Genomic DNA, 13,749 nt, shown 5'->3' with positions numbered 1-13,749 from the left:
TTTGGTTGGGAAATTAATGGAAAGATTTGGCGAATGTAAGAAGAATCTCTATATGGTCTTTATTGACTTAAAAAATAAAGTTTATGATAGAGTTCCCAAAGAGTTAATTTGGTGAATGCTTGAAAAAAAAGTGTTTCGACTAAATAAACGAACATACTTGAAGATATGTAAAAGATATAGTCATGACTAGTATAAGAAATGGGAAAGGACATAATAGTGAATTCCAAATTAGAATTAGGTTACATTAAGGATCAGCTCCAAACTTGTATTTGTTTGGGCTAATTATAGATGACTTGACTATAGATATTCAAGATCAGATTTTGTATGTATGTTTTTTGTTGATGATATTATTTTGGTAGATGAAGCAAATCAGTGATAAATGGAAAGTTCAAGTTATAGAGATCATCCTTATAATCAAAGGATTAAAATCCTCTCAAATTTCCTAAAAGTGTGGTGTGGTGCAGTTCAGGGCTGAGAGCTTGACATGTGGAAAATGTTAAATCCAACGGTGCTAATCTCGAGAAAAAAGAACAAAAAAAAAAAAAAAACCAAAAACAAAGTATATGGAGTCTAACCTTAGTAACAATGGGGTTGAAAGTGAAATCATGAAAATTAATAAAATGGATGAAGTGCAGGGGTGTATTCGGGGTGTTGGACAGTGAAGAAACAATATAAAGAAACTTAGTGTAGCTGAAACGAGGATGTTGAGATAGATTAGTGGTAAAACAAAAAATATAAAATAATAAACGAACAAATTAGAGCTAATTTAAGAATAAATCTGATACATAATAAGTTGTGAAAAAATCGTTTGAGGGGGAATAGACATGTGCAACGGAGGCTTTTGAGTGTTCCAATATAAAAGAGTGATTGGATTCAAATTGATGGAGTTAAAAGAGCCAGTGATGACCTACAATGACTCTAGGAGAAGTGGTGAGAAAAGTCATGTATAACTTAAGATTAGTAGCAAGCATGATTATGAATAGAGTTGGTTGGAGATTTTTAACTAAAAGAAAATTTTTTGTCGAAATATTCATATTATGTGTAATATCCTGACCCTCAATAATTACAAACAGGTCCATATAACATAGAAAGGCGAAAAAAGGATCCAGGTAGCCAATCCCATTTAATTGGGATAATGTTGAATTAAGTTGAGATAATACTTTTTAGGGAGAAAGAACGTTACCTGGATGCGTGTGATGCGTTGCCTTTGTGCCTAGACACAAGCGTGCAAAATGACAACCATGTCCCCATGAGAAGGTGAAAAATCCCAGGAACGCGGCAGTCATTTCACGTACCCTTGTGTTTGAACATAGGGGGTAGCATACTGCACACACCCAGGTAGCGTTCTCTTTCCTACTTCTTAATGGCCAATGTTTATGTTTATTACCTCTTTGAAGGGCCGAAGGCTATTATATAACCATTTTATCAGTTAATAACTGCCATCATAAGGAAATGCCTGAAATATGGCTGCATCTCATAAAACAATAATGACCCCTCTCCCCACACCCCCACACCCCCCACCACCCCCCCCCCCCCCCCAAAAAAAAAAAATCTCAAAGGTACTTTGTGACTTAGTTAGAAGTTTCATGAGATCCTTGGTTGGCCCTATGATTGGATTGAATTGTACCTCCCTGGTCCAGTCCATATGGGGTCAATTATGTTGATTATGATAACATTTATACTCTTTCTTAGACCAATCGAAGTTGGTACCCCAGTGTCAAGTCAATGTCACCTCCATTAAAAGAAAAACTTCACCTAATGAGCTCTTCTTAATTGTTTAGAGGAGCAGTTGGGTTTTCATTTTGCATATGTGGTGCTTAAAGAAAATGGAATTTGGGTTTATTTATTTATTTAATTTTCATTTCTTGGATAAATTAACTGATCATTCTATGAAGATTTTAAGGGTTTTGTCATTCACTCTGTCCTAATTTATTTTTTTTTGGGTGCAATTCAACAAGGGCCCACCGGCCATCAACCTCAACATGACCCCACAAGGAGGCAATGAGGGGACCCATAAGAGGTCAAATATGGTACCCAAAGGCTCCATTTTTTGGAAAACAATTAAATGTAGACTAGGTGTCGCTAAGGAGACTTAAACCACCGATCAAGTGCTTGACACAGTTCTCCCAAGGGAATAGCGAACCACCAGGACAAGCCCTGGATCGACCACTCTGGCCTAATAAAACCTAGGAAAAGGGTCATCTCCTTTGTCATTTAACAATTCTTATTAGTAAGCTACATATAGGGGAAATAAAGCCACATGCTTCTATACTTTATTTCTTTTGGTAGCTTAACAATTCATGTAAGTCCACATGCTAGGGTGCCCTAGATATCCATCATAGAGAAGTGATGTCTTTCACTTTTCTTAATAAACTACTCCAAAAACTTGCAACAGAGACCAAGGTGGAGGAGGGCTCCACCGCCACAGGCTTCAATTCTCTCCTCCCAAGCTTTAGCAATCTTAGTTATCTCCCCATGTAGGTGTGGTTGCTTTAGCTCAGGTAAAACAAGTAAAGCTGTAAATATGTGACTTAATAGGCACATGGAGAGGGGACCATGGGCAATGAAGAGCAAGGCATGTGAGCTGGGCATAAAGGGTACTAAGAGCTGCATTAGTTGAGTAGCAAAAAGGTTGGACTTTAGGAACAATGTCCTGCCTAGCAATGAACCCATATGGGCCTCCCTTTTGGCACCAACCCTTAATAGAAAAAAAAAAAAAAAAAAAAAAAGTGACCCAGATGCCCATTTGGTTGTATCAGACCCTTCTTCTTTTTGTAAGGTCATTTTCTTGGTAGCCAATGCCCATTTTGGTTTGAAAGTTCTTAAGGAAATGAAGGTTACATTTGGTTGCGAGGAAAATTGAAGGAAAGGGACATGGAAAATTTCAAACTGTAAAAAAGAAATTTTTGTATTCATTAGTCAACATAATTGTATAAACTACTTAAATTTCTTATCATATTTGATAATGATCATTTTTTAGATGTAATTTTTATTTTACTTTTCAAATCCAAGTGATTTGGATGCAAAGTAATTAAAGTAAAATTTAGTAATCAAATAAGAAGTGATTTTTTTTATGAGAACAAATATGAAGTGATTTGGAATTAATGATACTACCATGTGCGATTGTTACAAAAGGCTCATTTTTTGGCTTGAAAGCCCTTCTCTTTTCCTTGGTACAAAACGAAGACTAGATATTTGGTGTAAAATCTAAACTAAGTAATGGCCCAAATACTTTTCAATTCCCCCATGATGCAATTTGGGGTGGAGAGGTCGACACCTGACAAGCACGACATCCAACGATCCAAGTTATCACCCTATGATTGTGAGTGGGAGTTTCGGTGTTTCCTACCAATGTAACATATGTTCTCACACAAGAATGCTTCAAAACTTATTTGAAAAAGTCAGGAAAAGGTCACAGGACCTTTTCCTGGACTTAGTCCAATGTTCTACTGCACTGGCAACCACCACCACAGCAAAAAGTGCTTCTGCGCCTAAATTTTATTTCAGTACTTTCAATTCCCATTTTAGGGGCATGAAACCTATGACCATATGTCATGTGGTTAACAAACAGACAATACCTCAAATATATATTCCCACTCTTTTGCAGATGCAAGGAAGTGGTGTATGGGTTGTAGGGGTGTCAAACCCTAGTCCCAACTCATGCAATCGGTCCACCCCAACTCAATATAGCCCGAACAGATCATTATTGGATTGGCTTTCGATTGAAGTATTGCACACCTAAATTCATACCAAATCGAAACCAAATCAATAGAACTTGATAAGAACTCGATACCAGTACGAAACTTATTAAAAAAAAACATATTTTTCCCCATAAATTTGTATACATATAGTTTTCAAACCTAATCCAAGCTGGACAAAAATTGAAACTAACTCTATAACACACTAATAAGAATTCGAAATCAAATTGAAACCGAAACTTCCCTTATTGGTTTGGTTCTATATTGACCATTATTGAACTAAAATTGAATCAAATCGAACCAAGCAGACCAATTATCACCCCTATAATTGGGCTGGATGGTATTGAAATGGCTAAACCAAGCACGATATCTCAGATCAGATGAGTCAGGTCACAGACTTTAACAGGTATGTCATAGGTGAGTGGTCCAGATCTGCCATCACAGTCTTCTCACACTTTGCCAGTTTGCAGAACACAGAAATCCTTTAGTTGTTGCCCCCACCACCCACCCATCGTGATCCATGGTTCACAAACTTAGTGACAGAGAAGCCATCTTTATTTCTTGGATACGCTGGTTTAAAATATGGGAGTAAGAACGCTACCTAGCCGTGTGTGGTGAGCAGACAAGAATTCTCTCCTGTGCGGGAGAGGCACCAGCTCACATCCAACAGATGGACTAGCACGATACACATCGGGATGTGTGCTAATGTGCGCATCAACCAGCCCATTCATTGGATGTATGCTGGTGCCTTTCCCGTTTGAGAGAGGATTTGAATCTGTAGGGCACGGTCTCAGCACCCAGACACAGGGCCGTGCAAAAATGACTATCGTGCCCCTAGGAATTTCTACTTTTTCATGGGGGTGCGATGGTCATTTCACACGGTCTTATGTCTGACAGAGGGACTGTGTGCTGCACACGACCTTTTATATTTTAAAGGAAAAAGAAACGCTAACCGGTGTTGTGTGTGGGCGTATACCTGTGCTCAAACACAATTTGACGCTAAAAGACCGCCGCACCCCTAGACCTTTCCACCTTTCTAGAGGGTGTGGCTGTCTTTTCACACTGGGTTGTATCTACTCGTGCAAATACATGCCCACATACAGCAATGCGTTCTTTCTCGGACTTAGTGCAAGAGAACCCTAACCAATTGTGTAGCGCCTATGCCAATGCGGGAACCAATAAGAGCATTTGTAGGAGCATGTAATTGAGTCTGACTCAATTTAGGTTTTTTGATTGGGTCCGGTCTATAGTTAGCAAAAATGGGAACGGTAATAAAACGGAGTTTTACGATATGAATTTTAAACGGTAAAAAAATACAAACGGTCGGTCAAATAAAACGGTCAAAAAAATAGAGAACGGTAAAAAATAGAAAGCGGACGGTATGGGTTTTAAACGTTTATATTTTAAAAAAACGAAACAAAAAAAAAGCCACTATTTTCATATAAATTGAAGAATTTTTATTTGAAATACATGCTTCTATTTTTGGTATCCATGCATTGACTTTGAGTTGAAGGTGATATCATGAAAAATGTAGCCCTTCAAGTCATCTTTACGTCGATGAAAGAATCAAGCCGATCAGAGTTCGGGAGAGAGAGATATGATCAGTTAAGTCCAAGGTCTTAAAAAACGCCAAAAAAATAGAAACATGTTTTAAATGCGTTTAAAACGGGAATGCTTGCCGTTTGCTATTTTTTACAGTATGTTTGGAAAACATACGGCAAAACGTGTTTAAAACGATAAAAAACGAAAATATGTTTAAAACGGAATTTTAAACACGTTTTTGCTAACAGTGGTCCGGTCATAAGTCCTTGGTTTGTCTTCTATTTTGACATCTCAAGATGTAATTGTAACTCATTTTGAGGTCTTGTGGTCTCTAGAGCATGGTTTTAGGAATTCATAACTATATCTATAGAGACCGATACCAATTCATATCAGTATGGGTAGAGACCGATACTGATTCCTGAACAATCCCATCCGTATTGTTAAACCAGTATAGACCAAAGATAAAAATATTTAAAACAAAACCGAATCAATATCAGATACGTATGGCCGGAGACCGATTAATAAAACCCTGCTTCAGGGTCCAGTGACCAGTCTAGCATTCAAACCCGACTGACACGGGGAGCCCTCTGGATGGGTTCCCGGCAAAGTCTCATTCACGCGTAAATCTAAGTAGTGGTAGATCTAGCCCAGAGATCCACATTTTTTACTTTTAAACTCTTCTTCTCATCTTCAGCTCATCAGGAGATTCACTGACCCACTCGGGTCAAACACGCCCACAACCCAATATTATATCCCAGTTGACCATTGGATTAGGACTCCCTGCTTCTCCTTGGTAGTTATTACTAGTTAGGGCTCTCTTTTTTTGGTTTCATTACTTCCGTGTGGGGCCCATAAACTAATCGATTGGGTAGTTGTAATGGCATGATAATGTTTGGAAATCAGGTTCGTCGCATCAGAGGGACCAGGATCATCTTAAAACCAAATGAATGGCCTTGATTAAAGGATCCATGGGCCCACCTTATACCAATAAATGAAAGAAGAAAATGGTCAGACAGAGGGCGGAGTTTGGTGGGGCTTTTAGCACTAAACGGATGGGTCATGGGTGTCTCAGCCTTTCAGGGCCCATTCGCAGCCGGAAAAAACCCACTTACAGTGGCACATGGCCCATTTCACTCGAAACGAGGGGTATTAAAATATTCTCTCTCTACTGCTAGTGATCAAAAATGAAAAAATAAAAATATACAATAAAGCTGGAGAGAGAGAGAGACAGAGAGACAGAGAGAGAGAGACAGAGAGGATTGCGATGTACTGAGATATTTTTTTTTAGAGAGAGAGAGAGAGAAGTTTGGGATCGAATCCGGTCACTTCGTTTCATCTGTGTTGGTATTAATGGCGTGATCGGAACGAAGATCTTGAGCTGATCCTCGATCTCCCTTTTGTCTTTTTTTGGAAGCTCAATCTAGAGAGGAGGGAGTGAAGAAGGAGAAGCAGAGGTTTGGTTTGTGGTGCTTACTGATTGTTCTCAGAGTACAGATTTCCAGCTGTCCAGGTACTCTTCAGTGTTTATGAAATTATCTGTTTGAGTATATTTCACTGTTTCAGATACCAAAATTTGTTGAGAATCTGGTAATGGAGTAATGGACCTTCGATTTCAAGTTTTGATGAAGATTACAAGAAGTTTGGGTTCTGTCATCTGTGGGTGTCTTTGAGGTGATCTGAGATTGTAATCTGTTTTTGCCGATTTGGACTCTCTAAATCTATTATTCCACTGACAAAGTGAAGTCTATGCTGAGAAGGTTTGAGTTCAGGTGTCTCCAGTGAATTTTTAGCGTATTTCAGGTGTTGAGATTTGGAAGCTTCCAATCTATCGAAAATCAGGTTTTCTTTCCACAGTGTTTCTGACTTTGAGTACAATGGGGAAGAACCTAACGTGAAATATAAAATACGGTGAGTTGATTTCGAGTATTGGGATTCTTTTTCTACTTTCAAGATTTATAAGTGGAGTTAGGTGGTCCATTCGGTCCCATTGGAACTGTTTGAACAATTAGGAAAAGCATAGCCTGGACGGAGAAATATCAAATTTCTCTGTTTTGGGTTTTTGGGTTTCTTTCTTGGTGTGCAGAAACCTGGGTATACTGAAAAACTTAGGAGAAGTTGAGGGACAAGGAAGCTAGTCTAGCTTTCAAGTTCTTCCGCATTTTGGGGTTTTCATGGGTTGCATAAGCTCTTGAGCTTCGATCCCACCAAAGATGACAACCATATCTAATTGGAGATAGAAGAGGAATAAACTATGGAGGATTTGTCCAAATATACGCACAGCCCTGTTCATTTGGCTGTTGCCCGCCGCGACTATGTCTCCCTCAAACGCATTGTCTCCACCCTCCCAAGTCTCCCTAAGGCAGGTGAGGTCACCACCGAAGCTGAATCCCTTGCTGCCGAGCTCCAGGCTGATGTTCTCTCTGCTGCAATTGATCGCCGTGATGTCCCTGGCCGTGAGACCCCTCTCCACCTTGCTGTCAGACTCCATGATCCCATCTCAGCCGAGTTCCTAATGGGTGCGGGTGCTGATTGGAGCCTGCAGAATGAGCACGGATGGAGTGCTCTTCAAGAAGCTGTTTGCACCCGTGAAGATAACATTGCTATGATTATTGCCCGGCACTACCAGCCACTTGCCTGGGCCAAATGGTGCCGCCGTCTCCCACGCATAGTCTCATCTGCAGCTCGAATTCGCGATTTCTACATGGAGATAACATTCCATTTTGAAAGCTCCGTCATCCCCTTCATTGGTCGCATTGCCCCATCAGATACCTACCGTATTTGGAAGCGTGGTTCAAATCTTCGTGCTGATATGACCCTTGCTGGCTTTGATGGATTCCGCATCCAGCGCTCTGACCAAACCTTCCTCTTCCTCGGAGAAGGTTACTCTTCGGATGATGGTAATTTATCTGTTCCACCTGGTTCTCTGATTGTCCTTGCACACAAGGAGAAAGAAATAACAAATGCTCTGGAGGGAGCTGGGGCTCAGCCCACAGAGGCTGAAGTTGCCCATGAGGTAGCCTTGATGTCTCAGACAAACATGTATAGGCCTGGGATTGATGTTACTCAGGCGGAGCTTGTTCCCCATTTGAACTGGAGGCGACAGGAGAGGACTGAGATGGTAGGAAATTGGAAGGCTAAGGTTTATGATATGCTTCATGTGATGGTGAGTGTCAAGTCCAGACGGGTTCCTGGTGCAATGACTGATGAAGAACTATTTGCTGCAGAGGATGATGAAAGAATGGTAAATGGTGGGGTACATGGTGAATATGATGATGTATTGACCGCTGAGGAAAGGATGCAATTAGATTCAGCTCTCCGGATGGGTAATTCTGATGGATTTTGCGAGGATGAGGAAAATGGGGCTTTTGACTCCCAAGAAAATGGTACAGGAGGTTTCTCTGAAAGTTGTGAACCCAATGGTCTTGCCAAAGAAAAGAAGAGTTGGTTTGGCTGGAACAAGAAAGGTTCTAAGAATGGGAATGATGTTAACAACCGGAAACCAGGTGATTGCCAAAAATCGTCTGAATTTCCTAGGGAGGATCTAGGGGATGTTAGGAAAGGCAAAGAGAAAGGTAACAAGAAAAAAAAGAGTGGTGCCACAAGTGAGTCCAAGCAAGAGAGTGAGTACAAAAAGGGTTTGAGGCCTGTTTTGTGGTTGACACCTGACTTCCCTTTGAAAACAGATGAGCTCTTGCCTCTGCTTGACATCTTAGCAAACAAGGTTAAAGCTATTAGGAGACTTAGGGAGCTTTTGACCACCAAACTGCCTCATGGCACATTTCCTGTAAAGGTAATCCTAATATTCCGCGATGCCCGCTCTTACATCTTTGAATTTTTTTTCCCATTACCATATTTTCCTTATTAGTTTAATTGCTCTTCTTTACTGCTGACCTGTGCTTCTAAAACTTCTGCACTTTTCATGGATAGACCCAGAAAGGAATGGGGTTAAAGAAACAAGTTCCAGTTAATGATGTAATCCTGAGCATGAGCATGTCAGGGAACTCTCTGTTGATTTGTCTTTCCACTATTCCATATGCATGCATATGAAACCGACCTGGATCTGTTTATTACTTTCACTAGGAATTTCCATAACTTTATGACTTTACCCCAGCAAAATATCTCACAGAAACCCTTGAATAGTTTTTTGCATATGGCTTCTAAGTTGATCTGCAAGTTCCAGAGATTTTTTATATATATATTTTTTTAATTTCCATTTCTTGGTTTCAGTACTCAAACATGACCTGCTATAAAATCAATAGCATCTTTTTCCCCCCTGCTTACCCAATAAGCTTCGTCTTTTTTCTCTCATGTAAATGCATCACCAATGACTCAATGGAATTGTTTTCTGCATTTTTTTTTGGTAATCTCTATAGGTGAGTGTCTCTTCTTTTAGTGTTAGTGTTTCTGTTTTCATTCATGTTTCTGATATGTACTTAAAGCACTGTATGGATGGAAAGCATAGGATACATCTGGCTTGAATGTTTTTTCACCCTCAGGCTATGCTTTTTAGTATTCTGTCTTGAAAGGAGAAAGTATAGCATCATGCTTCTATTTTTCCCTCGAGTTTACTTCTTCCTAGAACTGTGTTTTCTTTGGGTCCTTACGGCGACTAGTTCCGTGCTTATACTTCTCTTTGATTTCTTACTGATGTTCATTTTCAGGCCATCTAACTTTACGTTTATTTTCTTTATACTAATTTCTTGCTTTGTCAGGAACATTAATACCTTACACATTGATGAACGAGTATAGTTTCACACATTCCCTTATCTAATACAAGTGTGACCTAGGAATGACTATTATACACATGTCATTGCAATTGCATACAGCTTGCCAATCTGATTGGCATCGGGATCATTTGACTGATGGTCTGTAAACTCCTATACTGGTGACTAACTAATGATTTGAGATTGATACTAGCCAAAGTAGTCAAACTTTATTTGGCCTTGCCCTGAGAAAACACTTAAATATTTAAGCTGTAATTGCAAGGAAGTTGGTGGAGATGATCAACTCAGCAGCTTATTCGGAATGCTCATGGGACAGGTTTAATATCATGCAAGTTGTCACTGTATGTCCTACTAATTTTGGGATTAGTAGCTATATCTGTACCCGTATCATTACTCTAGTTTTTTGAATAAGTGGTTGTATTGATCAACACCACCATCACCCCCCCCCCTAAAAAAAATAAAATAAAGTTTGTAATGAAGAGTAAATCTAAACAGAACCTGAAATAGATCAATGCTTATCAGAAAAGGATAACGATTCTTGCAAGTAGAAGAGATAATGAACTAGATGCCAAGTTTCCCTGTGTTCCCTTCTTTCCTTCTTGTTACTAGTTGTTATTGCTGTTACAAGGTTGATATAAAATGTTGTATTAATCAATTACTGTATTATACTTGCAACCTGCTTGTCAACTTGGGTCTTGCGTTTCTTTGTTTCCATACTGCAACCTTTACTAATCTTGTTCCAGATTGAATTCATGTTTAAGGGTTTTGGATATTTCATAAAAACTTGGATGGCTGTGGAAAGAAGATTTTTGTTGTTAGTCCTGTTTTCTTGGATTATGCATGGTTTTAACTCTGATTTACTGGAATTGTGGATGGAAAAGGAGGTAACTTCTCAAAATGGAATTGTTGGAAACTTTGAGTAGCAAAATTTTCTGAAAAGGAGTTGATGGAGAAGAAAGTTTTGGTTTCCTTAGGCTATATTTGGATGTCAAGAAAAGAAAAGAAAAGATTGTGTCATCATGTTTTTTCTTTTCTTGGCTTCCAAACATAGCCTTAGTGTTTCCTGTAAAGATGATGTTGGAAAATATGAATGAAAAACCCTTAAAAGAAACATTTTAAGTTGACAACAAACACTTAAAAGTGAATTAGCAAGGGGGTTGTCTTAGTTTTCAAGAAAGTTCTTACTGTAGCCAACTAAGACTATTGTGTATTTTTTATGAGGGCTGAGATGTTAGATTATGAAGTGATTTATTTGAAAGAATACGAGAGTATGAAAAGAGGAGCCACTGCAAGTGATGGAAAAACTCTCTTTCAACTAAAAAAATTTGAGATACACTATTAAATATACTCTCCATTAGGAATAATCAACAGTTTCATTTGCCTCCGTAATACTGATTGAGATGATACATTTTGGTTTGTGTTGTTCTTCATCTTCCTATTTGAATTAAAACTTTTGTTATTGATCCACACACACACACACACAGATATGGAAACCTATAAGTAAGCGCTTATACTCCATACCTAAGTAACAGAACTTGCATTTCTAGATCCAAGAGTTCCAAAATATACCATCTTGTGAACTTCTTGGAGTTGTGGTAATCAAATGTTTGTTTTCCCTCCCATAAGATTTTGGTTGTCTGAGTTTCATCTTTCTGTAATCTAGTTCATTTTGAGTGATGTTAGTTTGGTAATATAGTGTATCTCAATTTTTTACCTAACTAACATCACTCAAAATGAGGAACTTTGATTTTGAGGATAGAAGCTTGATTGTTGATTTTTATCAAACTCATGATTCCTAAAACATCACCAGACTGATATCATGTAGGGCATATCATGTAGGGCCAGAGTGCGCCTAAACTTTTTTATTGCAATAGTCATCCACTGTTGATGATATTATATAGAGATTGTTTATTTATATTAGCTGCATTTGTGAAACTCTCAATACCTTGAATACAAATCATGAGTCTTATGCGTTCTATCTTTACAGGTTGCCATCCCTATTGTTCCAACTATTCGGGTCCTTGTAACTTTCACGAAATTTGAAGAGCTTCAGCCAATCGACGAGTTCTCAACCCCTCTCTCCAGTCCAGCACATTTTCTGGATTCCAAAGTCAAGGAATCAGAGGGATCATCGTCATGGATTTCATGGATGAGAGGGAGTCGTGGTGGGCAATCAACTGATAGTGAAGGTCGAAGCTTTAAGGATGAGATTGACCCTTTCCATATCCCATCCGACTATTCATGGGTTGATGCCAATGAGAAGAAGCGGCGGATGAAGGCCAAGAAGGCTAGGAGCAAGAAGGCTAAGAAGCAATCAGCAACCAAAAGCATGGATGTAGGACATCGGGTGATTGAAGATTTGGATGAACAGTAGTGGAAGATACTGCTCTTATATATTGCCTGTTCTAATCCTTTCAAGAGGAGTAGGTAAGGACATTTGTGAAGATCGACTCAATTTCTTTCTTTGGGAATTGGTGGAAGGAAATGCTAAGGTTGGAGTGTTTGTAGTTGTGTAAGAAGAGGTTCCTCATTTTTTTTTACCACTGTTGTAACTTCTATGTCACATGATATGAATTGGGGAGGGGGTAGTAGAATCTCCTTTTTTCTATATTAATTTGATTTTGTTCTCATTATTCTAATTACTGTTTGTGGGGTATGAGAATAATCAAAACAGCTGGAAATACGATTGGAGCTTTGTATTGAGATTGCTCGTCTTCCTTTCTCCGCCCAGTAGGGTTGTCAACCTCTTCAAACAAATTGCCTCAAGAACTGATGTAACTCGGAGCCTTTGTTTAGGCTGTCACGCTTGAGAGTAGGGAAAGGGTTAGCTGGTTTGTTAATTATATCATCACTATCCCATGGAACTTTGACTGGTTCTCCCCTGCTTTGAAGATTACATGGATTGAGATTGTGGAAATGCCCAACAATGAAGAGCATGCTATTTACTTTCTTTTGATCAAACTCTCAACTAGGCATTCGACACAAAGCATTGGATTACAATGTGCAATAGCAGTTGAAGCGAGCCAGAAGTAACTCAAATTTGATGCCCCTTTGGGCAGGACAAGGTCTTGCTGTTCAGTACTCCAGCAGGCTCTCTTTGATCTTGGACTGGATATGGATATGTATTCATCCTATTCACATAGAAAGCTTACCCTCTTCGAGATAGAGTCACATCTGCTTGTCTGGTCTTCATGACATGAGGAACTTGGATTCGACAAAAGCAAAAGAATAAAAACCATAGCTGAACTTACATAATCTCTATTGTAAATTCAAATCAGCTCTGACTCTGGCCTTCTGGACTGGATTTCTAGGATTGGGGCATAATTTGGCTGATTCTGGCTGATTCCTGATAGACCCAGACTGATTCGGATTCGATCTGAATCCCAAGTTCATTCCTTTATGAGCCATGTCTAAGGATGTAAATTCTGCTGATCTAATCTGGCATTTCAATTCGGCCAGTCCATCAGGGCCCAGCCCAAGACTGACTTTTGAAAGTGGTGCACTATGGTTCTTCCTTATTCCAGCCCATGTCCAAGGTCAAGCCCAAGCCCAAGCCCAACTTGGACGAATGGGGCTACCTTCTAAACCCCCGGGGAAAGGGCAGTGTAGCAATCTTTTCCCTTATTTTTCATGAACTGAAATTTAATTTTTCTCATTATTTTTATTTGATTTATCTTTGTTCATCCGGCATGGAAGGTCCGCGGGGGACCTGAAAGCAAAAGCTAGATATGCTTGAACTTGCTACCTAATAAATGGAACATACATTGTTCTCAATTAATTTACAA

The 13,749-nt window shown here is 39.3% G+C and overlaps 1 protein-coding gene across 2 annotated transcripts; it reads left to right on the top strand.

Annotated features, from left to right (window-relative positions):
* The first annotated feature begins 1,895 nt into the window (after positions 1-1,895).
* On the top strand, positions 1,896-12,681 carry LOC122642560. 2 transcript variants are annotated; one of them, XM_043836072.1, is made up of 3 exons: positions 1,896-1,909; positions 6,786-9,030; positions 11,952-12,681. In XM_043836072.1, exons 2-3 carry the CDS (start codon positions 7,492-7,494, stop codon positions 12,336-12,338), a joined length of 1,926 nt encoding a protein of 641 aa, XP_043692007.1. In that variant the 5' UTR covers positions 1,896-1,909; positions 6,786-7,491; the 3' UTR covers positions 12,339-12,681. The 2 variants fall into 2 exon arrangements, with proteins under 2 accessions (XP_043692007.1, XP_043692006.1); XM_043836071.1 differs by lacking the exon at positions 1,896-1,909 and having other exon boundaries at positions 6,532-9,030.
* Positions 12,682-13,749: the final 1,068 nt, after the last annotated feature.

This window comes from Telopea speciosissima, chromosome 10, assembly GCF_018873765.1.
Source record: "Telopea speciosissima isolate NSW1024214 ecotype Mountain lineage chromosome 10, Tspe_v1, whole genome shotgun sequence".
Classification (NCBI taxonomy): Eukaryota; Viridiplantae; Streptophyta; class Magnoliopsida; order Proteales; family Proteaceae; genus Telopea; species Telopea speciosissima.
This window is presented reverse-complemented; position numbering and strand designations above follow the sequence as displayed.

Excerpts from the sequence above, each read along its gene's own strand:
- LOC122642560 (XM_043836072.1), top strand. The coding sequence starts at position 7,492 with ATGGAGGATTTGTCCAAATATACGCACAGCCCTGTTCATTTGGCTGTT. Across the intron at positions 9,031-11,951 it reads ATGGCACATTTCCTGTAAAG|GTTGCCATCCCTATTGTTCC; the intron begins GTAATCCTAATA and ends CTATCTTTACAG.